This window comes from Pleurodeles waltl, chromosome 9 (assembly GCF_031143425.1).
Source record: "Pleurodeles waltl isolate 20211129_DDA chromosome 9, aPleWal1.hap1.20221129, whole genome shotgun sequence".
NCBI classification, from domain to species: domain Eukaryota; kingdom Metazoa; phylum Chordata; class Amphibia; order Caudata; family Salamandridae; genus Pleurodeles; species Pleurodeles waltl.
The window spans coordinates 122,602,407-122,628,710 of record NC_090448.1 but is presented as its reverse complement, the minus strand read 5'-3'; the positions used below and the strand labels follow the sequence as shown (position 1 = coordinate 122,628,710).

At 46.4% G+C, this 26,304-nt stretch overlaps 1 protein-coding gene across 2 annotated transcripts in view; it reads left to right on the top strand.

The window, feature by feature from the left end:
• LOC138259003 (inter-alpha-trypsin inhibitor heavy chain H3-like) overlaps positions 1 to 26,304 on the top strand; it is a 534,612-nt gene that overhangs the window by 73,280 nt on the left and 435,028 nt on the right. For both annotated transcript variants that reach the window (XM_069206380.1, XM_069206378.1), the window contains 2 exons: positions 8,807 to 8,973; positions 25,886 to 25,990. In XM_069206380.1, coding sequence (XP_069062481.1) covers positions 8,807 to 8,973; positions 25,886 to 25,990 — 272 coding nt within the window. The remainder of the gene's footprint in view (positions 1 to 8,806; positions 8,974 to 25,885; positions 25,991 to 26,304) is intronic.

Below are 26,304 nucleotides of genomic sequence, written 5' to 3'. Positions count from 1 at the left end.
ATACAACACTAGTCTTTGACTTTGTGTTACGTTCATTTTTTCTATTAACATAAATTAACTACAAATAGTTTGAAACAGAAAACCAAACAAAAATGAAAAAAAGGACTGAAGTCCATCATGGTGGATGATATCTTTAATTAGCTAAGATTGTTAGAAGTCCAATGTACAAAATACAACTGTTCTCAAAAAAGGTAAATATGTCCATTAAATAGACCACAGAGTAGATGGAAGACACACAAAGTTGGAAATTAGGATTGGCATCACTTGGAGGTGGTGATGGAGGTCTTGCCATCCTCTCTTTTAGTCCGAATGAACATCCCCTCCTGGGAGGGGAACAGTTGCAGGGACTGGGGTGGATGTAGTAGGTTCCTGTTGTGGCAGGGCCTCATTGTCTATGCTATGGCAGGTGTATTTTATCCGGATGTTGAAGGACCACAGACAAGGGTAGATTGTACAGGAAAAGTTTGGCACAAATGATGGTAAATGTCAAACATCACCCCAGTCAGGGATCACAAATTTGAATTGTGATTCTGCATCTCCAAATCATGCTCGGTCTGCAGGTGCTTCATGTCTCAAAGCTCTGTAAGGACCTGGGCCATCATGTCTTGGGACTGCTATAGTGCTCCCAAGACTCGTCGATGGTGGTCTGGGTGACAGTATACCTAATGTGAGAAAGGGTCTCTTTTGACATGGTTAGTCCCCCACTTTTTGCCTGGAAATGATGTGGTTTCAAACTGTAAGTCTCTTGGGTCCCTGCTAAACAGGTTCCTAGGGCCAGATCTCGTTACCCAAAACTGTACTATGGTTGGAACTTGAGCCACCTTTGTAAGTGATCAGTAAAGAGTACCCCCGATATCTAGGGCATGGGTACTGAAGATGCCCCACCACATCTGCAGCACCAATCGTTCCCCTCCGAGTGGCCCCACACCAGCCTCATGTGGATTGCCATTGCAAGTGCATGACAGGGTGTATCCAAAGTTGCAAATTTAACCTGGCACTCACCAAGAGTGCCATGTCCACTAATACTGCATGCAAAATAGTTAAGTCACCCCTCTGGCAATACTTGTAGCCCTAATGCAGGATGCACTATAATGTATGTGAGGGCATATGTGTGCATGAGCAAATATGCCCATACTGTGCCTTTGCTAACTCTTAGACATAGTAAGTGTACAGGAAAGCCATAGCAAATGCATGTGCTAGACACTAGTCATTGCGAGTTCCCCAGCTACATGATGGCTTTTCTGAACCCTGGGTAGTTTGGTATCAAACAACTCAGAATAATAAACCCACACTGATGCCAGTGTTGGATTTATTATAACATGTACCCAGAGGGAACCTCAGAGGTACTCCCTGTAAAACAGCCCTGGCATGGTTGCTGACTGGTCCTAAGCAGCCTGCCACCACCAGACATGATTCTGCTCTCCTGGGGTGAGAGCCAGACCACAAAGTATTTCCTGGGTGAAGGTGTCACACCTCCTCCCTCAGACAGGCACCCTGCATCAGCAGTCAGCTTCAAAGGCGTTGCCACCTTTGATATCTGACTTCTGCTGCTAGCAGCAGATGGCCGCTCAACACTTTCACCCCCACTTTAGGCAACAAACCTGGTGGGAAACCTATGAAAGATAGGAGGAGTGGCTATTCCCAGCCTGTACTACCCCTCAGGTGTGGCAGGCGATGTGACCACTCCATTTCATTTTCTTCCATATTGAATGATAGGAAAATAGCCAATCAGAGTTAGGGATGTGACCCCTTACAACAGGAAGTGATCACTTAGTGGGTGTAGCCACCCTAAGGTAAGTGACCCATTGGCCACTACCAGGCAGTCCCTCAAGCCCCTTGAATGCAGTATTTAGAGAGCATCCCTAGAACACAACCTCAGCTTCAATGGACACAAAGAAGACCAGGACATAGAAGACTTGAGACACGAGAACTAAAGTCTTGCTGCACAAAGAAAAAGGAGTCAAACGCTGCTGAAGAACTCTACAAAACCACAGAGCACCTCCAACCGTTCTGAAAATTGCCAAGAACCTCCCTTAGAGTGAAGGTATCACTCTCCTGCACCCTGCAGACAAGGTACCTACAAAGTACGGTAAAGTGATCAGCGCCTGACCAATGACCTGGATGCAGCAGTCCAACCAAATTCTGTACACTAGTCTGTAAGGACAAGACCTGCCACCATGCATGATTGGTGGCACTGCGGCTCTCAAGGCCTGTGGTGTACCACTACCTGGGGTACCGGACCTTCAATGTCAGACACCTAGAAGCAAAGTCCACTCCGGACTCCCAAAGTCCCAGAAGCAAACACCACTCAAAGGACTTCAGGACACCCAAGAACCACCTCCCATAGTGGGTCTGCTGACCTGCAATCCACCGTCAAACTTGCCTGCTCCTTGCTCCAAGGACTCCAAGATGCACAACTCGTGGCTGACCTATCAGTGCTGCACCCAGCCTCCCTAGCCCCGGCATCAGCCAACCAGCTGTGCTCTAGGTGTCCCTAACCACTTCTGACCACCACCCTCCAAAGGTACCTAGCGGACTTACCTCTAAGTCCATCTGTTCAGTGCGTTTCCCACTGGTCCCATTCGACTTTGGACGGCAGCTCCAAAACCTTCACCTGCTGCTCTCGCTTAAACTGGGATCCACCCATTGTTCTCCGGCTGGCCCAATGGACACTTCAACAATCTCAACCTAAAAATAGAAGATGATATTTGTGTGAGCAATACCTGATTTTGTATGCATTTTTAAAATGTTTCCCATTGATTCCTGTGGTGCGTAACTACGCACAAAAACAGAACCTTAGCTAAACTTTAAAAAACTCATAACAAAAGAAGTACTTAACAAATACTGCTGAGCTTGTTCTTAAAAACGTTATAAAAATCTGAAGTATTCCTGTAAATTGGTCTTGAGTTATTCTTCTGAGTGTGTGTCCAAATTTACTGATACTGTGAGTGCACCAAATGCTTAGCACATCTCCTGGATTAGCCTAGCTGCTTGCCCACACTACCATAAAAACAAAGCATTAGATGGTCTGCTTTTTACCTCTGGATACCAAAGTGGCAGTGCTTGGGCTCTCTGTACAGTACAGACCATTTTCTTGCACTATATAGAGAGTCAGCCTCCTACACCCAGTGGCCTCACTTTGCTGGCCCACAGATTCCCTCCTATGACTCCTACCCCCTCTATCCTGTGCCCTTGAGGCAGTGTGCCCCATCTCAATGTGTCCTGGCAGAACTGGGGGTGGTGGTGGTGTTTGCTCAACAACAACCAGGACTGGAGGCACAAGATGGTTGTAGTATTCTTCTGGATACAGAGAGTGGAGGTATCCATTAGCTGAGTTGTTGTTGCAGCTGGGGTGGGAGGTGTAGGTGTGTACCAAGTGAGACTCACTGGAGTTGTCTCCTCAGACAGACCAGATGGACCCTGGAGCTCCACATCGGAATTACAGGAGTGGTGTCCTCACTGAAGGCTTGATCCTGGTCTGGAGTGAAGGTGTCTTCAGTTGCAGACAGTGGTCCACTGGCCTTAGGTGTTGGACCTAAAATGAATTTTAAACAATATGAAGTTAAAAGTCTGGATTGTATCTCAAATTTGTCTTCAGCTACAAATGAAGCAACCTAAAAGTGAAACGTATGATGAACGGAATGATTAGGCCTTTGTGTTATTTTTATTAATTTTCACTTGCAGCTTAATTCACACATATGCAAACTTCAGTAAAGATATTGAAGGGATGTCCTGAAGTGAAAAATGTTATTTAGAAAGTGTACATCATATGTACCAGACATTCAGCCAAACTCAGTAGGGAGCACAATTGAGAATTAAACCATTCCAAGGCCTAGCAGACTAAAAAACAACTATAGTACAACTTATTAGAATTAATGGCATTGGTGAACACTGCAAAGTAAATTGTGCAGCAATACTACTTATATTGAGCCTGCCACAGACCATGGTTGGAAATCTTTGATTCAACAGAGTATGAATTATGTAGCCAATTACATCAATTCAATGGAGTAAAAAGAAGGTGAAAACATACCAGATGGACACAACAAATTACATTTTCTTACATAGTATGAAATGGTAAATGACAAATGCATAACACTTTGACATACATGCATATATTGGAGAAAAGAGAGGTTGAGCAACATCACATTGCACTATTGTTTTCCAGAGACAAAAGCAGGATAGGATGGTAATTGTAGTAATTTCTACTCTCTATTCACAATACTTGTCAAAATGTGAGTTACACATACCTATTTGAATATCCACAGTGAAGATGAAAATACATTTACCATATGTACACATGTAAATGATGTATATAGGTGAAAAAACACTCACAGGCCTTATTTCTTCATCAGCAAATAGATGGAGTTTGGAGCCTGTGTTTTTTAAGTTCAACAACATACATTGAAATAAAGCAAGGAACTAGGAACTTGCAAGGGATGATCCAAGGTGAACAACACACATTCTGAAAAAAACATAGTGAGCCTTGTCAAAAAGAGAACTACAACCATGATGCTGGAAATCTGGACAAGGGTTTTGAAACATGAAATATTCTGAACAGCTAACTTAAGGGCAAAAACTCCATTTGTGATTAGTGAGACATTGCTAAGTTCAACTTATCCGACTCCACTCCACCATGGATTCCTGTCAATATAGGATCTGCAAGACCTTATCTTCCCAGGGAAAGAGTTGTAATGGGGGGCTGGGAGAAACACCACCAGTCCTCTGGTCCTCCAGGTGTTGCTTGGAGGCCAGTGAGTGCACTCTTCACCGCGGGTCATTCCACCTCTTCCTAATTTTTTCTTGTGTGTGCAGATTGTTTGCTACAGCATTCAGTCTGTCAACTATTCTAGCCTTTTCTGAGATATTGTTGTATTTTTGTACTTGAGCTCCAAACAATTTTGGCTCTACTCTAATAATGTCGTCCTCCATGACTTGTAATTTTCCTTCTGTAAAGTGTGGAATTCCTTTCCCTGCCATGGTAACTAAAAAAATATCTAGTGCCCTAAACCTTGATGATAAATGAAAAAAAGTGAAAGGAAAGGAAAATAAACAGAGGGCAAAAAAACAGAGAAAAGGCCTGACTTCTGTGTGGTAAATTTAGAGGCAAAAAGGGGTTCCGCAGTGGAATGGCAAAGGATCATGGTCTGAAATGAAGTGTGTTTTATAGTGTAGTTTGCAGGTGTTTTTCAATTGGTTGATATACATCAGGTGTGTGCTGCTAGCATTCATCCAATAGCCACAACCATAATACAATGCTGAATGGGACCGACAATAGACTCCCGCTGTCAGGGGACCGCCACTGGTACAACGCCAGCATGATTGTGTTATCAAAATCTGGTCAGCGCAAACCCGCTGTCCCAACATCGATGGAGTGGTATATGCCAGCATTAGAGTCAGTTGCGTTGGTTGCGGGATACTGCTTGTGCGCCGGTGTCCACTCTGTTGACACAGACAGAGGTTGAACTACCATAGATCTTAATACAGAGGTTGAACTCAGTTAGCTTGATGGAGTACTTGGTTTCACCATTGCTGCTGGATGGCGGTAGTCCAGCCAAAACATAAATCAGGCCCATAGTCATCATTACTAGTAAAATTGCCAGCTCTTACTACTAAGTAAGAAACATTGGAATGCATCACTAGCTGAAAGTAATGTGTACTGTGTAGTCCTTATTAGATTCATATCTGTATTTTTTTCTAAAATATGCTGCTATGTAGTTGAAGAAATCAACAGCATTAATCATAGGAGAAGAAATCACTTTTTAGCAATGATGCAAAAATACTCATTTGATTTCCTTTAACATTTTTTAATTACTTACTGTTGTTATTTACAAAATGTTATTAACATATTTTTAGAAGACATTTTCACAGGGTTGAGGGAATAGAAGGGCCATTACACAATAACATTCCTATACCAATGAAGGGCATCTTTGTTTGACGCTTTTCTTGCCCTTTAAAAAGAATTACGGATAATTGTAGTACAGCAGAGTTTGTTTTTGAACGAATAGAAACATCAAACCCTGGGAAACAGAGGATTCAGCCATCAAGTGTCATTGTTCACCTAGGGCCTGATTCATAAAAGTAAACTTACACTTTTGTGAAGTTTATGATTTTTGACAATTCACAAAGGAATTTAATGAAAAGTATTTTTATGTGTGGTGTCTCCGCCACAAGTGTGGAGGCTCTACAGTTATAAAGATACTAGTCATAATATTCTTTAGTAAATTGCACAAAATTGGATACTTGAACAAAGGTGAAAGTTTAGTTTTCTGAATCAGGCCCATTGTGAATAAATAGCGACAGCCTGCAGAACTGTTGATCATAGAACCATTTAACACAGTTAGGAGCAATAAACAAACAGTTGTGTTATTGTGCATAAACTATCATGTGATGTTCCAGTATGCCTCTAGGGGCAATTGCTGGAAACTATTGGGTTACTGCACAGCCTTCACCAGTTGGATTCTAAATTCTCTTAAGATTCTTTTCATGGTCTAGGAATTTTTGAACAGCATTTCACAAAACATTCTGAAAAGTAATCTAGTTGATTGATGCTGTGCTGATACCTCTGTATGAGAACAACCACGGAGTATTAAATCCACCTTTTCTGCTTGGTCGCCCCAGATATTTTTTCTTCTGTTGGACTTAGATCTTCGTGCATTTTTCTATTGTTAAACAGGAGAAAAGTGCCTGTTCTTCCCCTTTAAATAAAGTCACATTAGCTCACACCTAACTGACTTATTTAACTTGTCTATCGGTCTCTAGTATATGGTGTGGAAAAAATAACCCAGATTCTGAAGTTAAATGCCATCTGTAGGTGGCAGCAACTATTGGTCCATCCACAGAGTTGGCATGGAAAACATGACTTCAGACTTGGCTTGTGCAGCTTGACTGCAGGAGCCTAAAACCTGTTTTCAAACCTTTTTGACTGGTGGGAAATCCGGCTTTTAAATATATATGTCACCCCTTGTTGCCCAAAAGGCAGGGCGACTGATATTTAACAGTGGAACATGCTTGAAATTAAAATTAACATTTTCCTCCAGTGACTAGGCCCTGAAAGCTAGTTTCACAGGCAGCAGTATAGCTGAATCCTAGGAGATGTCAGAGTACAGAATATCAACTTTAGCCTGTAACCTTTGAAAGGATATGTTTTTCTCCCTCTTTCAGGAAGACCAGTTAGGATGGACCCAGGAACTACATGAACTTATAAAGTTGGCCACTGTTTTGTAAGGTCAGACCTGGAGAAGGCAACGCTTTGTCCCCCCAGCCAGACTCACTTCAAACCCTGTGTGATGGAAGCTACCTCCAGAACTTGTTTTGAGTAACATATTTGGGTACTTCTCATTTGTCTGGACATATCTCTGGTTGTGCACACATGCTCTGCACAAAGGAGAAAGGGCTGCTTCATCTTGAAATTTAGGAGTAAGTTGTCAGGATGGAGCCAGAAGTCACTTGACCCACAGGTTAAAGCCAACCACAAATGTGTCACTCCAAGTCACCCTCTGCAAAATACTTTCATGGCCTGCAAAAGAACAGAAGAGAACTCAATCCTGCTTGTTGTTCTCTGAGAGGAGCCCTGAGGGACTGGACCTGATCCCTCCTATTTCCAGGATGAAGAAGTGGACTCCAATGGCCAGTTGGTTGCCTTCCTGTGTGGCTACAAGGACACAAATTACACAAGATCCTTTTTCCTGAATGGACCAGTTGACCAACTGGACCTGGAATGGCGATTGCTGGTGGCCTCTGCTGGAGTGAGCCCTGGCCCATAAGTGCTGTTATTGTGGTCCTTGGAGCTTTTAGAGTTGAGTCAGAAGAGCTGCTCCAGAAGTTATAAAAAGCTGGAATTTGGAAAATCTTTGTTTTTTTTCCTTTTAAAACTTTAACAATGTATATCTTCTGTCCCCTTATTGGGTTTCTGGCATTTTGGTGTCATTTTGCTTAAAATGTTTTAATCTTATTCTGTAATTCAGTTTGGGATTTGTATTATTTGCTGTTTTAACTTACTAACGTTTTTGGTACTGCATAAGTGCATATTGCCCTAAGTTAAGCCCGTCTGCTCTGTGCCATGGCTACCAAGTGGTTAAACTTAGGTTACTCTAGTGACTTTGGAGTTCACTCTGACAAGTTAGTATTGTTTTCCTTGAGGTGGGCAACTGCCCACCCCAAATTATAGCCCACTTTCTTCACACACATTATATTATTGAGTATAGGAAATGTTTGGGAGAAAAAGATACATTTCATGATATAAATTGAAAAGCCATCTAAGTAGATCACTAGATGGAATTTAGAAGTAAGCCTCCCTGTGAAGTAAAAGTAATAGATTACGTTGCTACAGTGAAAGAGAGAGAAATGGTTTGTGGTAGAATTTGTCTATTTGCATAATGTGTTAAGGTAGGTTGTAAATAAATTAAATCCAGGAGGCATAATTCAAAAAGTGAGATAGGTTAGAATCAGCTATACCTCTATAGAAAGTGATCATGAACATTTGCTTTTTATCTTGCATTTTGAGAAAAGATGAAAATAACAAATCATCTAGTAGGTTAGAGGAAAATGTTCATAAGGGGTAAATTGTTCTTGAACCTTCCTAAAATAAAGCAATGAACTGTATGTTCTGTAAAACCCTTCAACATACATTTTAAGGTTCAGGACATTGCTAGAAGTCTGACACAATCTATTGATTCAGTTTGCTTGTCTGACAGTAAAGCCTCCTTTTATTTTTGCTGTGATATATGCTTAGGGCCAATATGCACCACACTGTAAATGTACTTTTTCTGACTTTTGGGAAAATTACTTTATTTCTTATCTCTTCCAGACTGAAGAAGAACTAAACATATATAGCCTCAAAATTGATTCTTGGATTACTTCAAGGTTTGCCCACACTGTTATAACCAGCCGGGCTGTCAACAGGGCCAATGTCTCCAAGGAGGTGGAGTTTGATGTGGATCTTCCTAAAACAGCATTCATTACCAACTTTAGCATGTGTGTACATTATCATACAGTCATATTTGTCAGCCATACAGTAACTGTTATCTAATATTTGTAAACGCTTGCACATGTTTTCTACCTACTTTAATTTATGCTCTTTTAACTTCCAGGCCCCCTTTTCCTGGGGTTATAGCAGTCCTGAGATAATTCCACAAAGATACATTATGGTGATGATAGGAAAGAAATGTGCTATTGAACATTACACGTTGGTTGACAGATGGGTGATGTTATCTGTGAGCCTCACTTGATTTCATAGTGACATTGACATGGCTGACCATAAAATACAGTTCTGTATTTCTCAAACACTAACCTAGGTTGGATAGGCTTTTTTTCCAAAGGAACACCAACATCTGGTTGACTTGACTCAATCCAGGACTCCCACCTATTCCACTGCATTTTTAATTGCTGAATAAACATTTCTCTGTCACCCTTACCTTTCAGTGTGTCTCTGGAGTTACTGGAGGCACAATGGTGCAGCAAGATGCCTCCTTCTTCCACTGTATTCATGACAATTTATTCTGTCTTAGACCAGAGTTATATCACCATAACCAATAAGTATAGGGCCCCTGACCAGCGAGGGTGGGATGTGTGTCATTATTTCAGGAGTACCACAGACTATGTAAATGATTTGTGTTTAAATTAATTGTATGTACATTTATACCATTTGGTCAGTCAGAAACCTGGAATTAATGTATCCAATCTTCTTTATTGTGGCCATCCCTGACTTCAATATTCGTTCATCATTACTTTGAATACTGGTTATATAGTTACCAGATATCACGACATGAATAGTAACATATTTCGTTCAACCAAATCCATACAATTTATAGAACCCTACCCTCATTTTCAGTGTGTCAAACTTTGTGCTCAAGCAATGGCCAAAAGAAATGCAGGCAAAGGTGCAAAGGTGCCTGCATTATGAACATAGTTGATTTGATGCAGGAAGGGACACCTTCCTTCACAAAAACAATTCCTAAAGGCATTTTCCCTTTTCTATGTGGGATGCTAAATGCAAAATATTTCTCCTTGTTACGCTTAATTCTGGGATGGGCACTATTTTGGCGAAATCCCAGATTTACAGACTTTTGTAAATCAGGGCTTGCATGAGAAAACTTAATCTCCGCCCATGGAACACCTCCTTTGTGCAAGGTAATGCAAGGTAGCGCTATGCACTGGCTTTTGTTACTTTTTTTTACATTACATTTTGTATCATGGTTGTTCCAATAAAGTGGCACAGCCACAAGGAAAAATGTTGGTAAATTTGTCCCTCAGTGATTAGGCAGAATCATAACAATAGTAGGGTCCAAACTCACAAGGGAACATGCTTGACTTGACCCTCTCTGCAGAGACACTCCAACCTTTTGCCTTCATTCCTCCTATTTTTTCAGAGTGAGATTTTGTTAGCTTCTACCACTACTAACCAGTGCTAAAGTGCTTGTGCTCTCTCCTTTAATCTTGAAAACATTGACTTACACCTGTTTGGCATATTTAATTTACTTATTAGTCCCTTGTAGAGTGGTATTCTATATACTCAGGTCTGTAAATTAACTGCTAATAGTGGGCCTGCAGTACCTATTACGCTACCCATTTAAGTAATCCATTAAAACATGTCCCAGATCTGCCATTGCAGCCTGAATGCAGTTTTATTATGCTAGTTTGCCTTGGCAGTATAACCCCCTTGCCAAGTCTTAAACTCCCCGTTGTTTGCAACTGATACCCCTTAGGAAGGCCCTCAGTACCCCATAGGGCAGGCTGCATTGCAATGAAAAGGTTCAACATTTACTTTTAAGTTTTACATGTCCCAGTATTGAAAAAAACATGGAATAAGTGCTAACTTTTGATTGCGAACAGGTGAGCATTTCATGTTTGGTGCCTAAGGAATTGTAATTCAAAATCTTTTTTATTGGTAAAGTCAGATTTTAAGTAACAATTTTGAAAACTGCCACTTTTAGAAAGTTGTCATTTTCATGGCCTAACTATTTGGTGCATGCAGCCTGTTACTTGGTCACATGACTGGTTATAGTTAGAACTTAGACTTTGGGGGTCATTACAACATTGGCGGTAAAAGCCGCTTACCGCCGTGCAGAAGACCGCCAACACACCGCCGCAGCTGCGGAATTCCGTCACAGCTATTATGACCCACATCTCGGAATCCGACAAAATTCAGACACCCACACAAGTCCGCCACACCAAAGGTCAGTGATAAACTGGCGAAAACAAAACCTCCACCGTCACGCCAACAGAAATACTCTGTACGCTATCACGACCCACGAATCCACGCGGCGGTCTTTCAACCGCGGTATTCCATTGGCGCTACACACCGCCGCGCTCAAAATACACACACATACAAAACGCCGCCACATTGGACAATTCTAAATACACACACCTGATACACATACACACACCACACCCACACACCCAATACAATATAAAACACACACCCACATCACCCACAAACCCCTACTACCAAAAATTCCGAAAGAAGGCCAGAGAGAGACACCACCATCCACAAACTAGCAGCCACAGGCACTCAACACCATCACCCACACAACTTCCACGCACAAAACACCACACACCACTACATATCACCACACACACCACCCCACACATCACCCACACCACCCCATGGCACGGCAAAGACACCCCAGGTTCTCGGAGGAGGAGCTCACGGTCATGGTGGAGGAAATTGTCCGGGTAGAGCCACAGCTATTTGGATCCCAGGTGCAGCACACCTCCATAGCTACGAAGATGGAGCTATGGCGAAGAATAGTCGACATGGTCAACGCAGTGGGACAGCACCCAAGAAATCGGGACGACATCAGGAAGAGGTGGAATGACCTACGGGGGAAGGTGCTTTCCGTGGTCTCAAGACACCACCTGGCGGTACAGCGGACTGGTGGCGGACCCCCATCTCCTCACCCACAACTAATAACATGGTAGGAGCAGGTCTTGCCGATTCTGCATCTTGAGGGCCTCGCAAGAGTCGGTGGAGGAATGGACTCTGGTAAGTCAAACCTTTAACTATCATATCCCCCACCCTACCTGCATGCTATCACAGACCCCCACCCTCACCCCCTCCCCTATCACTCCAACACCTCACAAATGTACTAATAACACTAACCACACATCCCAACACCAAGCCCTGCATGACACAACAAAGCATGGACACCCATCACTAAAGCATGCCCACTGAACATACCCATAACACCCCCCTCAACCATCATCACACAAGCCCCCACACAGGAATGCTAGCACTGGGGTAGACGGTCACCCACCCATTGCACACCATGACACACACAGATGCAATAATCATGCCTTTCCACCCCTGCAGGACCACTACCCAACGTCACCAGACAGGAGGGTCCAGACATCTCCACCCCACCCACAGAAGAGGCCCCCAGTGATGACAGCAGCTCTGTCCAACTGGATCCAGATGACCAGCCCGGTCCATCGTGGGCCTCGGGACAGTCGGTTCCCCTCACACAGGCACAGCCCACCACAGACCTTCCACCCTCTGGTAACACCAGCACAGCACCCACCCAGCGGGCTCATACCTCTGTCCCTAGGACACATCAATCAGCTGTGTGTCCACCACTACAGGGAACCCAGGATAACCCACCACCCCAACAACAACAGGGACCTGGGGGCAGTGGCAGGGGGCACACGGTCCAGGGGACGGAGGCACAGGAACACAGGGGAACTGGGAGGGCTGCCGTGCGACAGGGGGCAGACAGGCCAAGGGAACCCACTCTCCACGAGGCCCTCTCCTCCATCATGGGAGCCTACCACCACTCCCAGGAGACAATGGCAATGGTCCTGGTCAAGTTTCAGGAGACCCAGCGCATGCAGGAGGAACTGTATTTGGGGTTCAGGGAGAAACTCAGAACCATCAGCTCCGCCCTGGGCACCATCGTAGGGGTGCTGAAGGAAATACTTAACACCAGGAGGGACACTGTGGCACAACAAGGGGCCCCTGACACTAGCATGGATGATGAATTGCCCACCACCTCTGCCGGCGCTAGTGGACAGGAGGCACCGCCACAGGACCACCACACCAGCACCCCACCCCCTGCAGACGGAGAACCACCCCGCAAGCGGTCCCTGAGATCCAGGAACAAGACAGAGCACAATGCCAAGACCCCCGCCAAGAAATTAGACCACCCTGATTGTCAAACCACTGTCCCACTTTGTAACCCTGTCTATATTGGAACTGCCCCAGCTCCACTTCTTATGCCCATATGGGCAATGCAAATGTGAGACTAATAGGCTGGACTCTGCCATGGACATTCCTCCACCATCCCCCCTCACCGTTTTACAACCCCCTCCAATATTGAGCACTTCAATAAACACCCTTGAAGCACAAAACAATCTGGAGTCAGTCTGTGATTTCAAAATTGTGTATTAGCAATGACAGTGACAAAATGCTTTTTCAAATGTAATGTCAACATACCTATGTCACACATCTCAAGTCCATGAGGAGTCTAAGCAGATGACACACGTTGGAAAGCACACCTGTGAAACTGTAAGGGAAAATGACAACTCAGTGACCATACACTGGTTGAAATCGACAGACAGGATAGAGGTAGAGTGTTAAAGTACTTGTAGTAGGCAGGAGTGTTTTCTCACCTGTGTGTCACTGGAAATATTGCTGGATGTCTGAGTCCCTGTTGTCAATGTCTTCTTCCTCTGCTTCCTCCTCATCACTGTCCACAGACTCCACAGCTGCCACAACACCGCCATCTGGACCTTCCTCCTGCAGAAAAGGCACCCGTCGTCGCAAATCCAAGTTGTGATGCATACAACAGGCCACGATGATCTGGCACACCTTCTTCGGTGAGTAGAATAGGGAACCATCTGTCATATGGAGGCACCTGAACCTGGCCTTCAGGAGGCCGAAGGTGCGTTTGATCACCCTCCTAGTCCGCCCATGGGCCTCATTGTAGCATTCCTCTGCCCTGGTCCTGGGATTCCTCACTGGGGTCAGTAGCCATGACAGGTTGGGGTAACCAGAGTCCCCTAATAGCCACACCCGGTGCCTCTGGAGTTGACCCATCACATAAGGGATGCTGCTATTCCGCAGGATGTAGGCGTCATGCACAGAGCCAGGGAACATAGCATTTACCTGGGAGATGTACTGGCCTGCCAAACATACCATTTGTACATTCATGGAATGATAACTCTTCCTTTCGGTTCCTGTACACCTGTTCACTCCTTTTGGGGGGGACCAGAGCTACATGGGTCCCATCAATGGCACCTATGATGTTGGGGATATGTCCCATGGCATAGAAGTCACCTTTCACTGTAGGCAAGTCCTCCACCTGAGGGAAAACGATATACCTCCGCATGTGTTTCAGAAGGGCAGACAACACTCTGGACAACACATTGGAAAACATAGGCTGGGACATCCCTGATGCCATGGCCACTGTTGTTTGAAATGACCCACTTGCAAGGAAATGGAGCACTGATAGCACCTGCACTTGAGGGGGGATTCCTGTGGGATGGCGGATTGCTTACATCAAGTCAGACTCCAACTGGGTACACAGTTCCTTGATTGTGGCACGGCCGAACCTGTAGGTGATGATCAAACTTCTTTCCTCCATTGTCGACAGGTCCACCAGTGGTCGGTACACCGGAGGATTCCGCCATCTCCTCATATGTCCCAGCAGACGGTGCCTATGAAGGACAACAGTGACCACAGAGTCAAACAACTCAGAGGTATGTACCCACAGTCTACACAGAACACCATTCATACACAAAATGTGGCCTGTATTTGTGTTGTGAGACAAGGCCTAGGTATGTGTGATGCAGTTGGTAATTAGGCCATGTGGGCCCCTGAAATGGCGTCTGCCTAACCTCTAAAGTGGGACAATGGGATGTGAGGTAACTGCGCTGGCGTTGTACACCGTCGCGGTAGGCGGTCGAAGACCGCCGCGCAATGCTACATTGGTTAACATTGGACATTGGACCCTATGGGTCCCAGGAGCCAATGAAGATGTACGCCGACGGTGATGGTATGCACTGCCGCGGACGTGACCGCCATTTTCTAGCTGTTGAATCACTCGATACCTGATCTTCGACAGGAGAGGACCTACACTGCAAGTGCTGTTGTGACCTCGGTTTGGAAGAGACAATGGCTTGTGCGTCTGGGGAAAGGGCCCCTGCCTTCACTGCAGAGGAGTTGGAGAAGCTCGTCAACGGGGTCCTCCCCCAGTACACGCTACTCTACGGTCCTCCAGACCAACAGTTAAGTTGTCATGACCACACAAACTTGCCAAGTCAAATCAAAGAAGTGCATGAGAAGAGCAAAGAGATATCCTCAGTGGAGACAGCAAAGCCCAAACTGGAAGAAGGTTTGTAGAGTAATCTTGCGCTTATTTCAAAGGAAGAATCAAGAAGAGAAGATCCAAGATGGCCGCTGTGAGTCCTGAAGGTTAGTTACAGTTCTAGTCTTGCAATCGGTTGGTTGCTAGGTTACGAGCTCTCCAGCTGGAAGCCTTGCACTTCCACTGAGGTCTGACGGGAATCAGCTGTGTGGGGAGAGAGCGCGCTTCAGAACAGAAACTCCTGTGAGGTAAAATTACATTTGATGATTATATTACAGAAAACAGATAAATATTGTCAAGGTTTATTCGAAGAGTTTGATAGTAGACCGTTTCTGTGGGAGTCGGCAAGGCTACAGAGTTAATGTATGAATTAACCTTATGTTTACAAGGTTCTTGTTTAAGATATTAAAGTCAAAGAAAAAACGAACTTTAAAAGAGCAAGTATTTACAAATGTCAAGGTGATAAACGAAGGCCAAGTTTAAAGGAGAAACGAACTGTTGACAAATAAGCATTTACAAATTCAATGGTAATAAACCAAAATAGAGTTTAAAAGAGAAACAAACTTAAATAAACAAGCATTTACAACTACAAGTTATCGACATATGTCGAAGTAAGGAAGGAGAAACTAACTGTAATAAACAAGCATTTACAAATACAAGTTATCAACAAATGTCGAAGTAAGAAAGGAGAAACAAACTTTAATAAACAAGCATTTACAAATACAAGTATGGACAGAAGTCACAATAAGACAGGAGAAATTAAATAACATCAGCTGATTTGAAGAACGCATTATCACCAACTATATATATATATATATATATAGCAACATGAAACCAATCTCTAACAAAGGTTGAGAAGTTCTTCCAGAATCAGTAATAAGCATTTTTTTAAGAAGAGCTTTCATTTATAGAGAGAAGCAAGACTACAGAGAGCTCAGGGTGAGTGAAGAAATAATAGAATTAAAGAGAATTAAGTGTTGAGAGTAGAAAGTGAAAAACTGATGTTGTATGTCCCTAGTAATTGCGACTGTGACTCTTGCAGGTGCTGTATCCAATCTTAGATTTGAAGAGGCAGACTGAGTACTGGCGTTCATCATCTCTGTGGCAGTCTCTCTACCATCCCATTCCCCTTTCCCCCTCCGGGGTACTCAGCAAGAAGGATTAATATTCGTTGTGAGTAGCTCGGGTCGAGACTGAGGAGTTATCTTCTGCTTCTGAGGAAATCGAATTGAAGTATCCTGACATAAGTACACAGGGAGCATGTTGTCTGGGCTATGCCTGTGTGAAGAGGGCTGGTTGTAAGAAGGAAGGGGGCACAGTTCTGCGTGCATGAAGGACTGTGAATGCATGTGCCACATGCAAGGGTAGGGATGTGGGCCAGTCACTTTGACGGTGCAGTTGGTAATGACTTCTCTTCTTCCCATGTACATGTCATGTAGGTCAGCGCCCACCAGAAGAAGGATATTTGGCGTGCCATCGCCAAGGACGTCCAGACCATGGGGGTCCACCACAGACGGAGCACCCACTGCCGTAAAAGATGGGAGGACATTCGCCGCTGGAGCAAGAAGACGGCAGAGGCTCAGGTGGGGATGGCCTCCCAACGTGGGAGGGGTGCCCGTCGAACCATGACCCCCCTGATGTTCCGGATCCTGGCGGTGGCCTACCCTGAGTTGGATGGGCGCTTGAGGGCATCACAGCGGACAGAAGGGGGTGAGTACACTATCATTCAGTGGACTTTGGGCACAGTGAAGGTGTCTGGGTGGGGAGGAGGGCTGTGGGTTTCCCTAGGCCAGGGCGAGTTCCGTAGGCTAGGCCCCTCCGTAAGGCAGGCCATGTGGCACCCCAGCTCTGGAGAGTGCCAAGTACAGGTATTCATGCCCCTGTGCCATCTATGTGTGCAGATGTCGTCCATAGCCTTGTAGGCCATTTCCCAGGAATTGCATCTGTAGAGCCCAACAGCGCGACGTAGTGCAGGGGGCTGCTGTGTCTGTATTGTCCGCCAACGGTAGCAGTAAGCCATGCACTCAACCTGTCTTTCTTCTGTCGCTCTCCCATTTTTGTGGTCTCCCTGTTCTTGTGTGCATTAGCATCATCAGGCGGAGGTGCAGTGGCACCGGAGCACGAGGGAGCTGCATCCCACATGGCCATGGAGGGCCACACTACGGACTCAGAATACACCAGTGGGACGGAGGGCGAGGGGAGCACCACGGCGGTCACATGATCTGCAACCAGCGACACAGACTCATCCTCCGATGGGAGCTCCCTTGTGGTGGCGGCAACATCTGTGCCCCCCACTTCTACAGGTACAGCCGCCACCCCCCCTACCAGCACCGCCCTCCCAGCAGCCCCTCAGCCTTCGCCCCGTACACCTCAGCCCCTGCCCCTGTCACCTCTGCACGCCCTCAGTGAGTAGGCCATTGACCTCCTCAGGTCCCGCACTGTTGGGCAGTCTACCATTTTGAATGCCATCCAGGGTGTAGAAAGGGAGTTGCAACACACAAATGCATTCCTGGAGGGCATTCATTCTGGACAGGCTGCCCTTCATCAAACCCTTCAAACTCTGGCCTCAGCACTGATGGCAGCCATTGTCCCTGTCTCTAGCCTTCCCCCTCCAACTTCCTCCACCCAGACCCAATCCCCTGTACCTCTGCCTATCCCAAGCACACCATCAGACCAGCCTGCACACACCTCTCCACACAAGGGAAGCTCAGGCAAACATAAGCACCACACATCCCACAGGCACTCACGCAAGCATCACAAACATACAGACACAAAACATCCACTGCCTCCACTGTGTCCCCCTCCTCCTCGTCTCCCTCCTCCCTCCCAGTCTCATCTGCACTCACACCTGCATGCAGTACCACTACAGCCACTACGTCCCGCACCAGCACACCCACCACCACACCCCGCTCACATGCACTCACCACCCCCACTACCATTTCCACGTCCCCTGTGTCCTCTCCCAGTGTGTCTGTGATGCCCCCTCCGAAGATACACAAACGCAGGCACACACCCACCCAACAGCCATCCACCTCACGACAGCCTCCAGCCCATGCACCTGCACCCAAATCCACAAAAGTTACACCTCCTACAACCACCACCTCTTCCTCCACTCCCAAACCCCCTCCAGCTACCCACCCCAGTGTCTCCAAAAAACTTTTCCTGTCCACCCTTAACCTATCCCCCCCGTCCAACTCATAGGTCCCGTACTAGCACCTCAGCCAAAAAATCTCTTGGACCAGTGGTGCCTGTTGTTACAGGTATGTGGAGTGCACCAGCCACCAGGACAGCCAGTGTGGCACGGAGCCACAGCACAGCCAGTCCCCCCCTGTGAAGCACCAGAAGTTGGACAGTGCCCGGCGGGAGAGGGGGAAGACTCCAGCCAGCAAAGCCGCTCACAGGGATGCCGGGGGGAGTGTCGACTCAGCTGTGACTCCTCCCAAGGTGGGGAAGGGGCAGAAGAAATCTCCAAAGTCTGGGAGGAGCAGCACAGCGGAGAAGACTGCCATCATCCCCGCTGCCGAGGAGGCCTCCGCCAGACCCATCGTCACTGCCCAGGAGGCCACCGCCAGCCTCATCGCCACTGTCCAGGAGGCCACCGCCAGAGTCACTGCCCAGGAGGCCACCACCAGCCTCATCGTCACTGCCCAGGAGGTCACCACCAGCCACAGCCCAGCTGGCCAGGAGGCCATCGTCACTGCCCAGGAGGCCACCGCCAGAGTCACTGCCCAGGAGGCCACCGCCAGCCCCATCGTCACTGCCCAGGAGGCCATCACCAGCCTCATCATCACTGCCCAGGAGGCCACCGCCAGAGTCACTGCCCAGGAGGCCACCACCAGCCCCATCGTCACTGCCCAGGAGGCCATCACCAGCCTCATCATCACTGCCCAGGAGGCCACCGCCAGAGTCACTGCCCAGGAGGCCACCGCCCGAGTCACTGCCCAGGAGGCCACTGCCAGCTCCATCGTCACTGCCCAGGAGGCCACCGCCAGCCCCATCGTCACTGCGCAGGAGGCCACCGCCAGCCTCATCGTCACTGCCCAGGATGCCACCGCCAGAGTCACTTCCCAGGAGGCCACCGCCAGAGTCATTGCACAGGAGACCACCGCCAGCCCCATCGTCACTGCCCAGGAGGCCACCGCCAGCCTCCTCATCACTGCCCAGGAGGCCACCACCAGAGTCACTGCCCAGGAGGCCACCGCCAGAGTCACTGCCCAGGAGGCCACCACCAGCCCCATCGTCACGGCCCAGGAGGCCACCGCCAGCCACAGCCCAGCTGGCCAGGAGGGCCCCGCAAGCCACAGCCCAGCTGACCCATGAAGGGCCGCCAGCCACAGCCCTGCTGGGCAATGAAGGACCGCCTTGGCAAGGACCGCTGAACAGGGCAAAGACCGCCATGGAAATCACCGCTGAACAGGTCTGACACTGGCAACTCAAGCACCGCTGAACAGGCCAAGGACCGCTGAGCAGGGCAAAGACCGCCATGGAAAGCACCGCTGAACAGGTCTGACACTGGCAACTCAAGCACCACTGAACAGGCCAAGGACCGCTGAGCAGGGCAAAGACCGCCATGGAAAGCACCGCTGAACAGGTCTGACACTGGCAACTCAAGCACCGCTGAACAGGCCAAGGACCGCTGAACAGGGCAAAGACCGCCATGGAAAGCACCGCTAGCCCATTTGCGGCAGGGCCAGTGATGCAACTGGGACCGTCACGGGGTGTGTGCTGCACTCTGGGCACCAGTCCCCCTCCAGAACCAGTGGAGAACAGCATCCACTCCGTCTGTCCTGCACAGGATGAAGCACTCTGGGCACCATGCCCCCTCCAGAACCAGTGGAGAACAGCATCCACTCCGTCTGTCCTGCATATGATGAAGCACTCTGGGCACCAGTCCCCCTCCAGAACCAGTGAAGAACAGCATCCACTCTGTCTGTCCTGCACAGGATAAAGCACTCTGGGCACCATGCCCCCTCCAGAACCAGTAGAGAACAGCATCCACTCAGTTTGTCCTGCACAGGATGAAGCACTCTGGGCACCAGTCCCCCTCCAGAACCAGTGGATACTGTTATCCACTTGAGAGACTGTAGCTTTGCACTCCCCAGGATTGAACAGTGGGCAAACCACCCACCGTAGAGACTTGTGAGACTGTGGCTTTGTACTCCCCAGGATTGAACAGTGGGCAACCCACCCACTGTATAGACTTGAGAGACTGTGGCTTTGCACTCCCCAGGATGCAGCGGTGGGCAAGGCACCCACTTGTGAGACTTGAGAGACTGTGGCTTTGCACTCCCCAGGATTGAACAGTGGGCAACCCACCCACTGTAGGGACTTGAGAGACTGTGGCTTTGCACTCCCCAGGATTGAACAGTGGGAAACCCACCCACTGTAGAGACTTGTGAGACTGTGGCTTTGCACTCCCCAGATTGGCACAGTGGGCAACCCACCCACTGTATAGACTTGAGAGACTGTGGCTTTGCACTCCCCAGGATACATCAATGGGCATGGAGCCCCCTCGTGGATCTGGCGTGATGCACTCATCCGGCTGAGGTGCCCCCTTCCCTTCCCCCTGAGGTGCCTGTTGTATTTCGATCTGATGCCCCTGCAGTGTTCTCTCCATTTGGATCAGGTATCTTGTGTGGGCCTCGCCCATGCATTTTGGGCCCAGTGGTCCACGGACTATGAATGGTGCAATACCTGCACTACTAATCGTGGTGTATATTTTGTTTATTCTGTATATATATATATATATGTATATATTTGCTTACTGTATTTTGATATATTACAATGGTTCCACTCATTTCCTTTTGTCTTTGCATTCTTCCGGGGGGGTTGGGGGTGTTACTCTAATGTATAGATATGCATTGGTGTGTGTGTTGTAGTTGGTGATGGTCGGGTGGGGGTTGGGGTGGTGAGTGTGTGTGTCCCTGTGTTTTTGCTTCGCCCCTCCCCTATGTCGTAGGTGCTGTACTCACCGTGGTCTTCGCCGCCGGTGTTGATGATCCTCGTAGAGGAGCAGGAAGACTAGCGCTGGCAGAATATGGAGTTCCGGCTCCATGGTGCCCTCCTTCCTCGTGGAGTGTGTACAAGTGAGCGTTTTCCCTTTGAAATGGCTGTTTCTGCCGTGTTTTTATCCGTGGTGAATCCGCCCTGGAAATGGTGGCGGATTGGTAGGTTGTGATACTGTGAGCGGTACATTGTCTTCCGCCTGTCTGTTGGCGGTGACCGCCGCGCTGTTTGTTTATACCGCTGTGGCGGTCGGAGTGTTAAAGTAGCTGTCTTTGTTGGGGGTTTCTGCCACCGTCGTAATTCCAATATTTTTACCACCGGCCTGTTGGCAGTCTTACCGCCGCTTTAACACCGTCCGCCAGGGTTGCAATGACCACCTTTGTATTTTCCTCCCAGACAGCCACACAATAGAGGGATTAGGTGTGCCTGGATGGGGCCCCCAATGGGGGGGAAGGCAGGGGCTGGGCACAGCCCCACTTGCAACTGAATGAGCAGTTGTAACCCTTCACAGAAAGGAATTGTCACCCTTGCATTGTGTATGCTGTCAGCTTGGAGCCATGGTAGGGGTGTCAGGAAACTTTAAACGTTGTAAAGAAAATTCCCTACAAACTTTCTCTACTTTAGGAAAGGCACCAGTTATTAAAGTAGACCCACTCTTCAATTCACTTGTCTGGCCCTGCGGAAGGGCTCTCCGTGGGATTCCTGCTGCTGTAGCCTGCTGTGTACTCTACAAGACTGCTTTTCTCACCTGGAAGGATTGCTTTGCTGACCGGAGCCTGCCTTTAACCTTCAGAGGCCTGCTCCACGGCTCTGCTTGAGCCCTGTTTCATCACCTGAACCCAGTGTGACTCCAAAGGCTAGTTGGCTGACCTCCTGATCAGAGGTTCAGGGACATACAAATTTCAAACCATCTTGAACCCTCACCTGGACCCTGGCTGAGTGAGTTCTAAGCCCCGAGTGGTGCTCCTCCAACTGTAGACCCTTTACAGTGGTGGTGTTAAGTGTGCCCAGATAAATGAAATATAAAATCTGAGACTTGAAAAATGTTTGGCTAAAAACTGAGAACCGAGAGAAGACTGGGACCATCCTGCTCGTCTATCCGCCCTTGGTGAATTGCCAGTTGGCCTGACATTGAGGCAGCTCCTGCTACGTTCTTCTCCGCAGCAACAAATCCTGGTCAGCTGTCCTTCTTCAAAGGGGTATCTAGCCTTGTGGAACTCTTGTCAGCTACAGCCTCCAGCTTCATCTTGCTGGAGATTTTCAATGTCCAAAATAGTGACTAAGTCAGGATGTAGAAATATTCACTGCAACTTTGTAAAGCAGCTCCCCTATGATGACACTCCCTCCTCAGAAAATGCCTGCAGCCTTGACCTGCTGAATTTTACCTTCTCTGAACAATTATCTGCTTTTTGTACCTGACTCATGCTCCATCGCTGTGTACCATATGTTTTTTACTTTTAGGCACTAGGGCCTATATTTATACTTTTTTAGCGCCGCGTCTGCGTCATTTTTTTATGCAAAAGCGGCGCAGAATTACAAAATACAATTATATTTTGTAAGTTTGCGCCACTTTTGCCTAAAGAAATGATGCAAATGCAGCACTAAAAAAGTATAAATACGGGCCTTGGTTTTCCTTTAAACTTTAAAAAAATATAACTCTAGTTCTACTGATTTGATTTCTGTCATTTTGATGTCAAATAATGTATTCAAAAAACTATTTTTTTCTTCTGTTTTGTAACTTTATTGCTGTTTATGTGCTGCATAAATACTTAATACATAGCCTCTAAGTTAAACCTGACTGTTTTTGTGCCAAGCTACCAGAGGGTTAAGCAAGTTAATTTAGTGAATTTTGTGGTTCACCTCGGCATGAATTGTGGCTTTTTCTTGAACAGGGGTGACCCCCCACCATTCAACCAACAATCCAATTTCCCAATGCACTTCTCCACATATGAGGAGAAGTGCAATCTACAGATGGGAGATGAGCATTTGAACCATTTTACAAACTCTTACATGCCTTTGTGAATTAGCCCCACAAACTTTATAATAAGAATCAATGGGACCATTCAGGGAAAATTCATAAATAATTAAAATAAGTAGAAATGAATGCAAGAGTACATGAAATTGTTCACCTGTAGTCTTACTTCTTGTACTCAGAAATGCTTTTGTGAATTGTGCCCTTGATGTCCCATTTCTGTAAGCTGGTATCATCTTGAAATGTGATTCCTGTCTACTTTCAGACACATTTACAACTGCTTCATCCTCAGAATGCTTTGCAGGATATTCAGATGGCTCCTCACGCACACAAGACGCAAGACCCAGGCCCTTGTATCCACTAGACCTGACTACGGCAATGCACTCTACGTCAGCATCTCCAATCTTCTCATGCAAAGATTCCAGACCATCCAAAACACCACTGCCAGACTCATCCTAGACATGACAGAAGCACTCAGGTCACTCCCAACATCAATGAACTACACTGACTGGCTCCCCATACAGAAACATTGCAAATTCAAGTTGCTCATCCACACCTATAAAGCCCTCAGCAACACTGGGCCAGTATACCTCAATGAACGACTTCAAATCTTCCAACCTTCCAGACAGCTATGCTTCACCTCTCTCTCCCTAACATGGGTCTCCCTTATGCACAGAAGCAAGCAGGAGAGAGTGCCTTCTCCTTCATTGCTGCCAATAACTGGAGCAAAATTACTCATCACATCAGGACTGCTACTTCACTTCTCAGTTTCTGTAAGAAACTGAAGACCCGGCTGTTCAAGTTGGAGCACCACTATACCTACATTCCTGCTCCAATGCCTGGATATCCTCACTGGTGATAAGCTGCATCATACAAATTGACAACATAACAATATAGCATAATACTTGCAGAAAAGATTGGCCACTGCCAAATCAAACATGTATCAAACTCCAGGAGAAAACTTAGGTGTATATCATGTTCATGCCACTTAACGAGGCATGCCACTGTTTATACCATGCACACAGAGTGGTTGTTTCCACGATGTCTTAGAAGTTTGTTGAAGATCCTTAAACCATCATGGTCTCCTGACACTTTAATGAACTTGCCTTTTAGAACTTCCATATCCAAAGACCAAAAAACATAAACTGGATGGGTGTTTACATCCACTTTCTTGGACAACCTACTATAGTGTGTCTGTGATTTGAGGGCTTGCAATGCGGTGGGATGGTCGAAAGATGTAAAGTCTGCTTTAGTTTGATATGTTGTTTGCTCATGCATAGATTGTTCTTGGTAATATTATTAGAATGGTGCTACAGATAAATTCCCTCTTGGTGAAGTTCTTCATTGTTGTTACTTGTTTGGCCATTAAATATGTTGCTTACATGTTGCTGGGTTTCTAGACAGAGGCACTCCTCTAGCAGGATGCCATCATAACTGAAATACGCTGTCTGTTGTACTTTGTGTTCGATGGTGGGTTCTGGTGGTTGTGCTTATTGGTGGTCAACTTCAATGGGTTGGGTGATGATGGTTCATAGAGTGCACAGGGCAGTGGTTATAGTGGTCATATTAATATATTGCTGGTATCTTGCATTCCAGTGGTGTGGAGTTTTCTGTTCATGTTTTTTACCCATTGTTTGTCCTACCTTACTATTGTTAATATGTCTTATGTGCTTGCAATAATCATTCATTTATTCCATCCACCTCTTCTGTGCATTGCAGAGATTTTTAGATTCTAATAATTTGAGCACAGCCAGATTTAGAGTTTGATGGATGGACTACTGTCTGTGCATTGCTTTCAAAATAGCAATGAATGGTGGACGGTTTTGACAGCCATTCACCAAACCTTTTCACATTTCTTTTTTGTGTGAAAAAATAAAACCTCCCAATATGGGAGTTTGTTTCTGAAAAAAAAAAAAAAAAAAGCCCCTTCCCCCCACAGCCTGGGCATTTTCTCCTAGTTTCCAGGGCTCATTATTGTTTTTTCCCTGTCTCTCACCTCTAAGTTTTTCTCGCAATAAGGTACAAAAAAGAGAGATTACATTGTCCACCCTAACTGCGTTTCTGAATTGGTCTGTAAAACCATTTTGTGAGTTGGAAGTACCTTTTAGACTCTCAAAATGAGTTTAATTTAAAGTAAAAATCAATTTTGCGGTGCTAATGCTGTGATTTTGTATATCACATGGTTTGTGACAGCAAACGGTTTTGCATATTAGGCCCCTTTCTTGATCATTCTGTCTATGTTCACTATTGAGATAATACCTGTGCAATGCTTTAAAACCTCTTTGCTTGTCCTATCCCTTCTGTGACAGGGTACTTCTGGCAACTTTGGATTGCGGGTACCACCTGTATTAAGGTATCACTGGCTCCTTCTAAAATAAGAATTCAATTGTAATATTGATATGCGGTGTCCTGCTATTATTGAGCATTTGCATCCTTGTGTCTTGCTACCCTTGTCTTGTGGTCTTTTGGTATACATTGAACAGTGCATGAATAGACAAAAAATGCTGCTGTGATTAGATACTGCAGATGCCCCCTCTAATGTGGATACTGTTTCCATGAAGCATGTGCTAAACTGTAAACTAATATCCATTATTTGTTCTTCTAGGACTATTGACGGGATAGTGTACATGGGAACAGTGAAAGAAAAGGAAGCTGCACAAAAAGTATATCAAGAAGCGGTTTCACGAGGCCAGTCTGCTGGTATTGTCAAGTAAGATTACATCAATACTTAATTGAGCTCAGTAATCACAACCTACCTGTGTTGATCTTCAGGGCATAGTTGCCAGGCCTGGTAACCATGGTGTGATGTGTTATGTTACCATGGTATGATGTATTGGGTTTTTTGAATCCAGAGTGGAGAGGAACAAACCACAGCTAGATGGTTGGGATGTTGTTCTTGTACGGAGCAGTTCTGGTGTGGACTATCAACTATATGAGAATCCTGCACTACCTCTTGAGATGTTAGAGATTGTCTTGTTAGGGTAATCCTTGGTGATCAAAATGCAATGTAGTTGTAAATTGAGT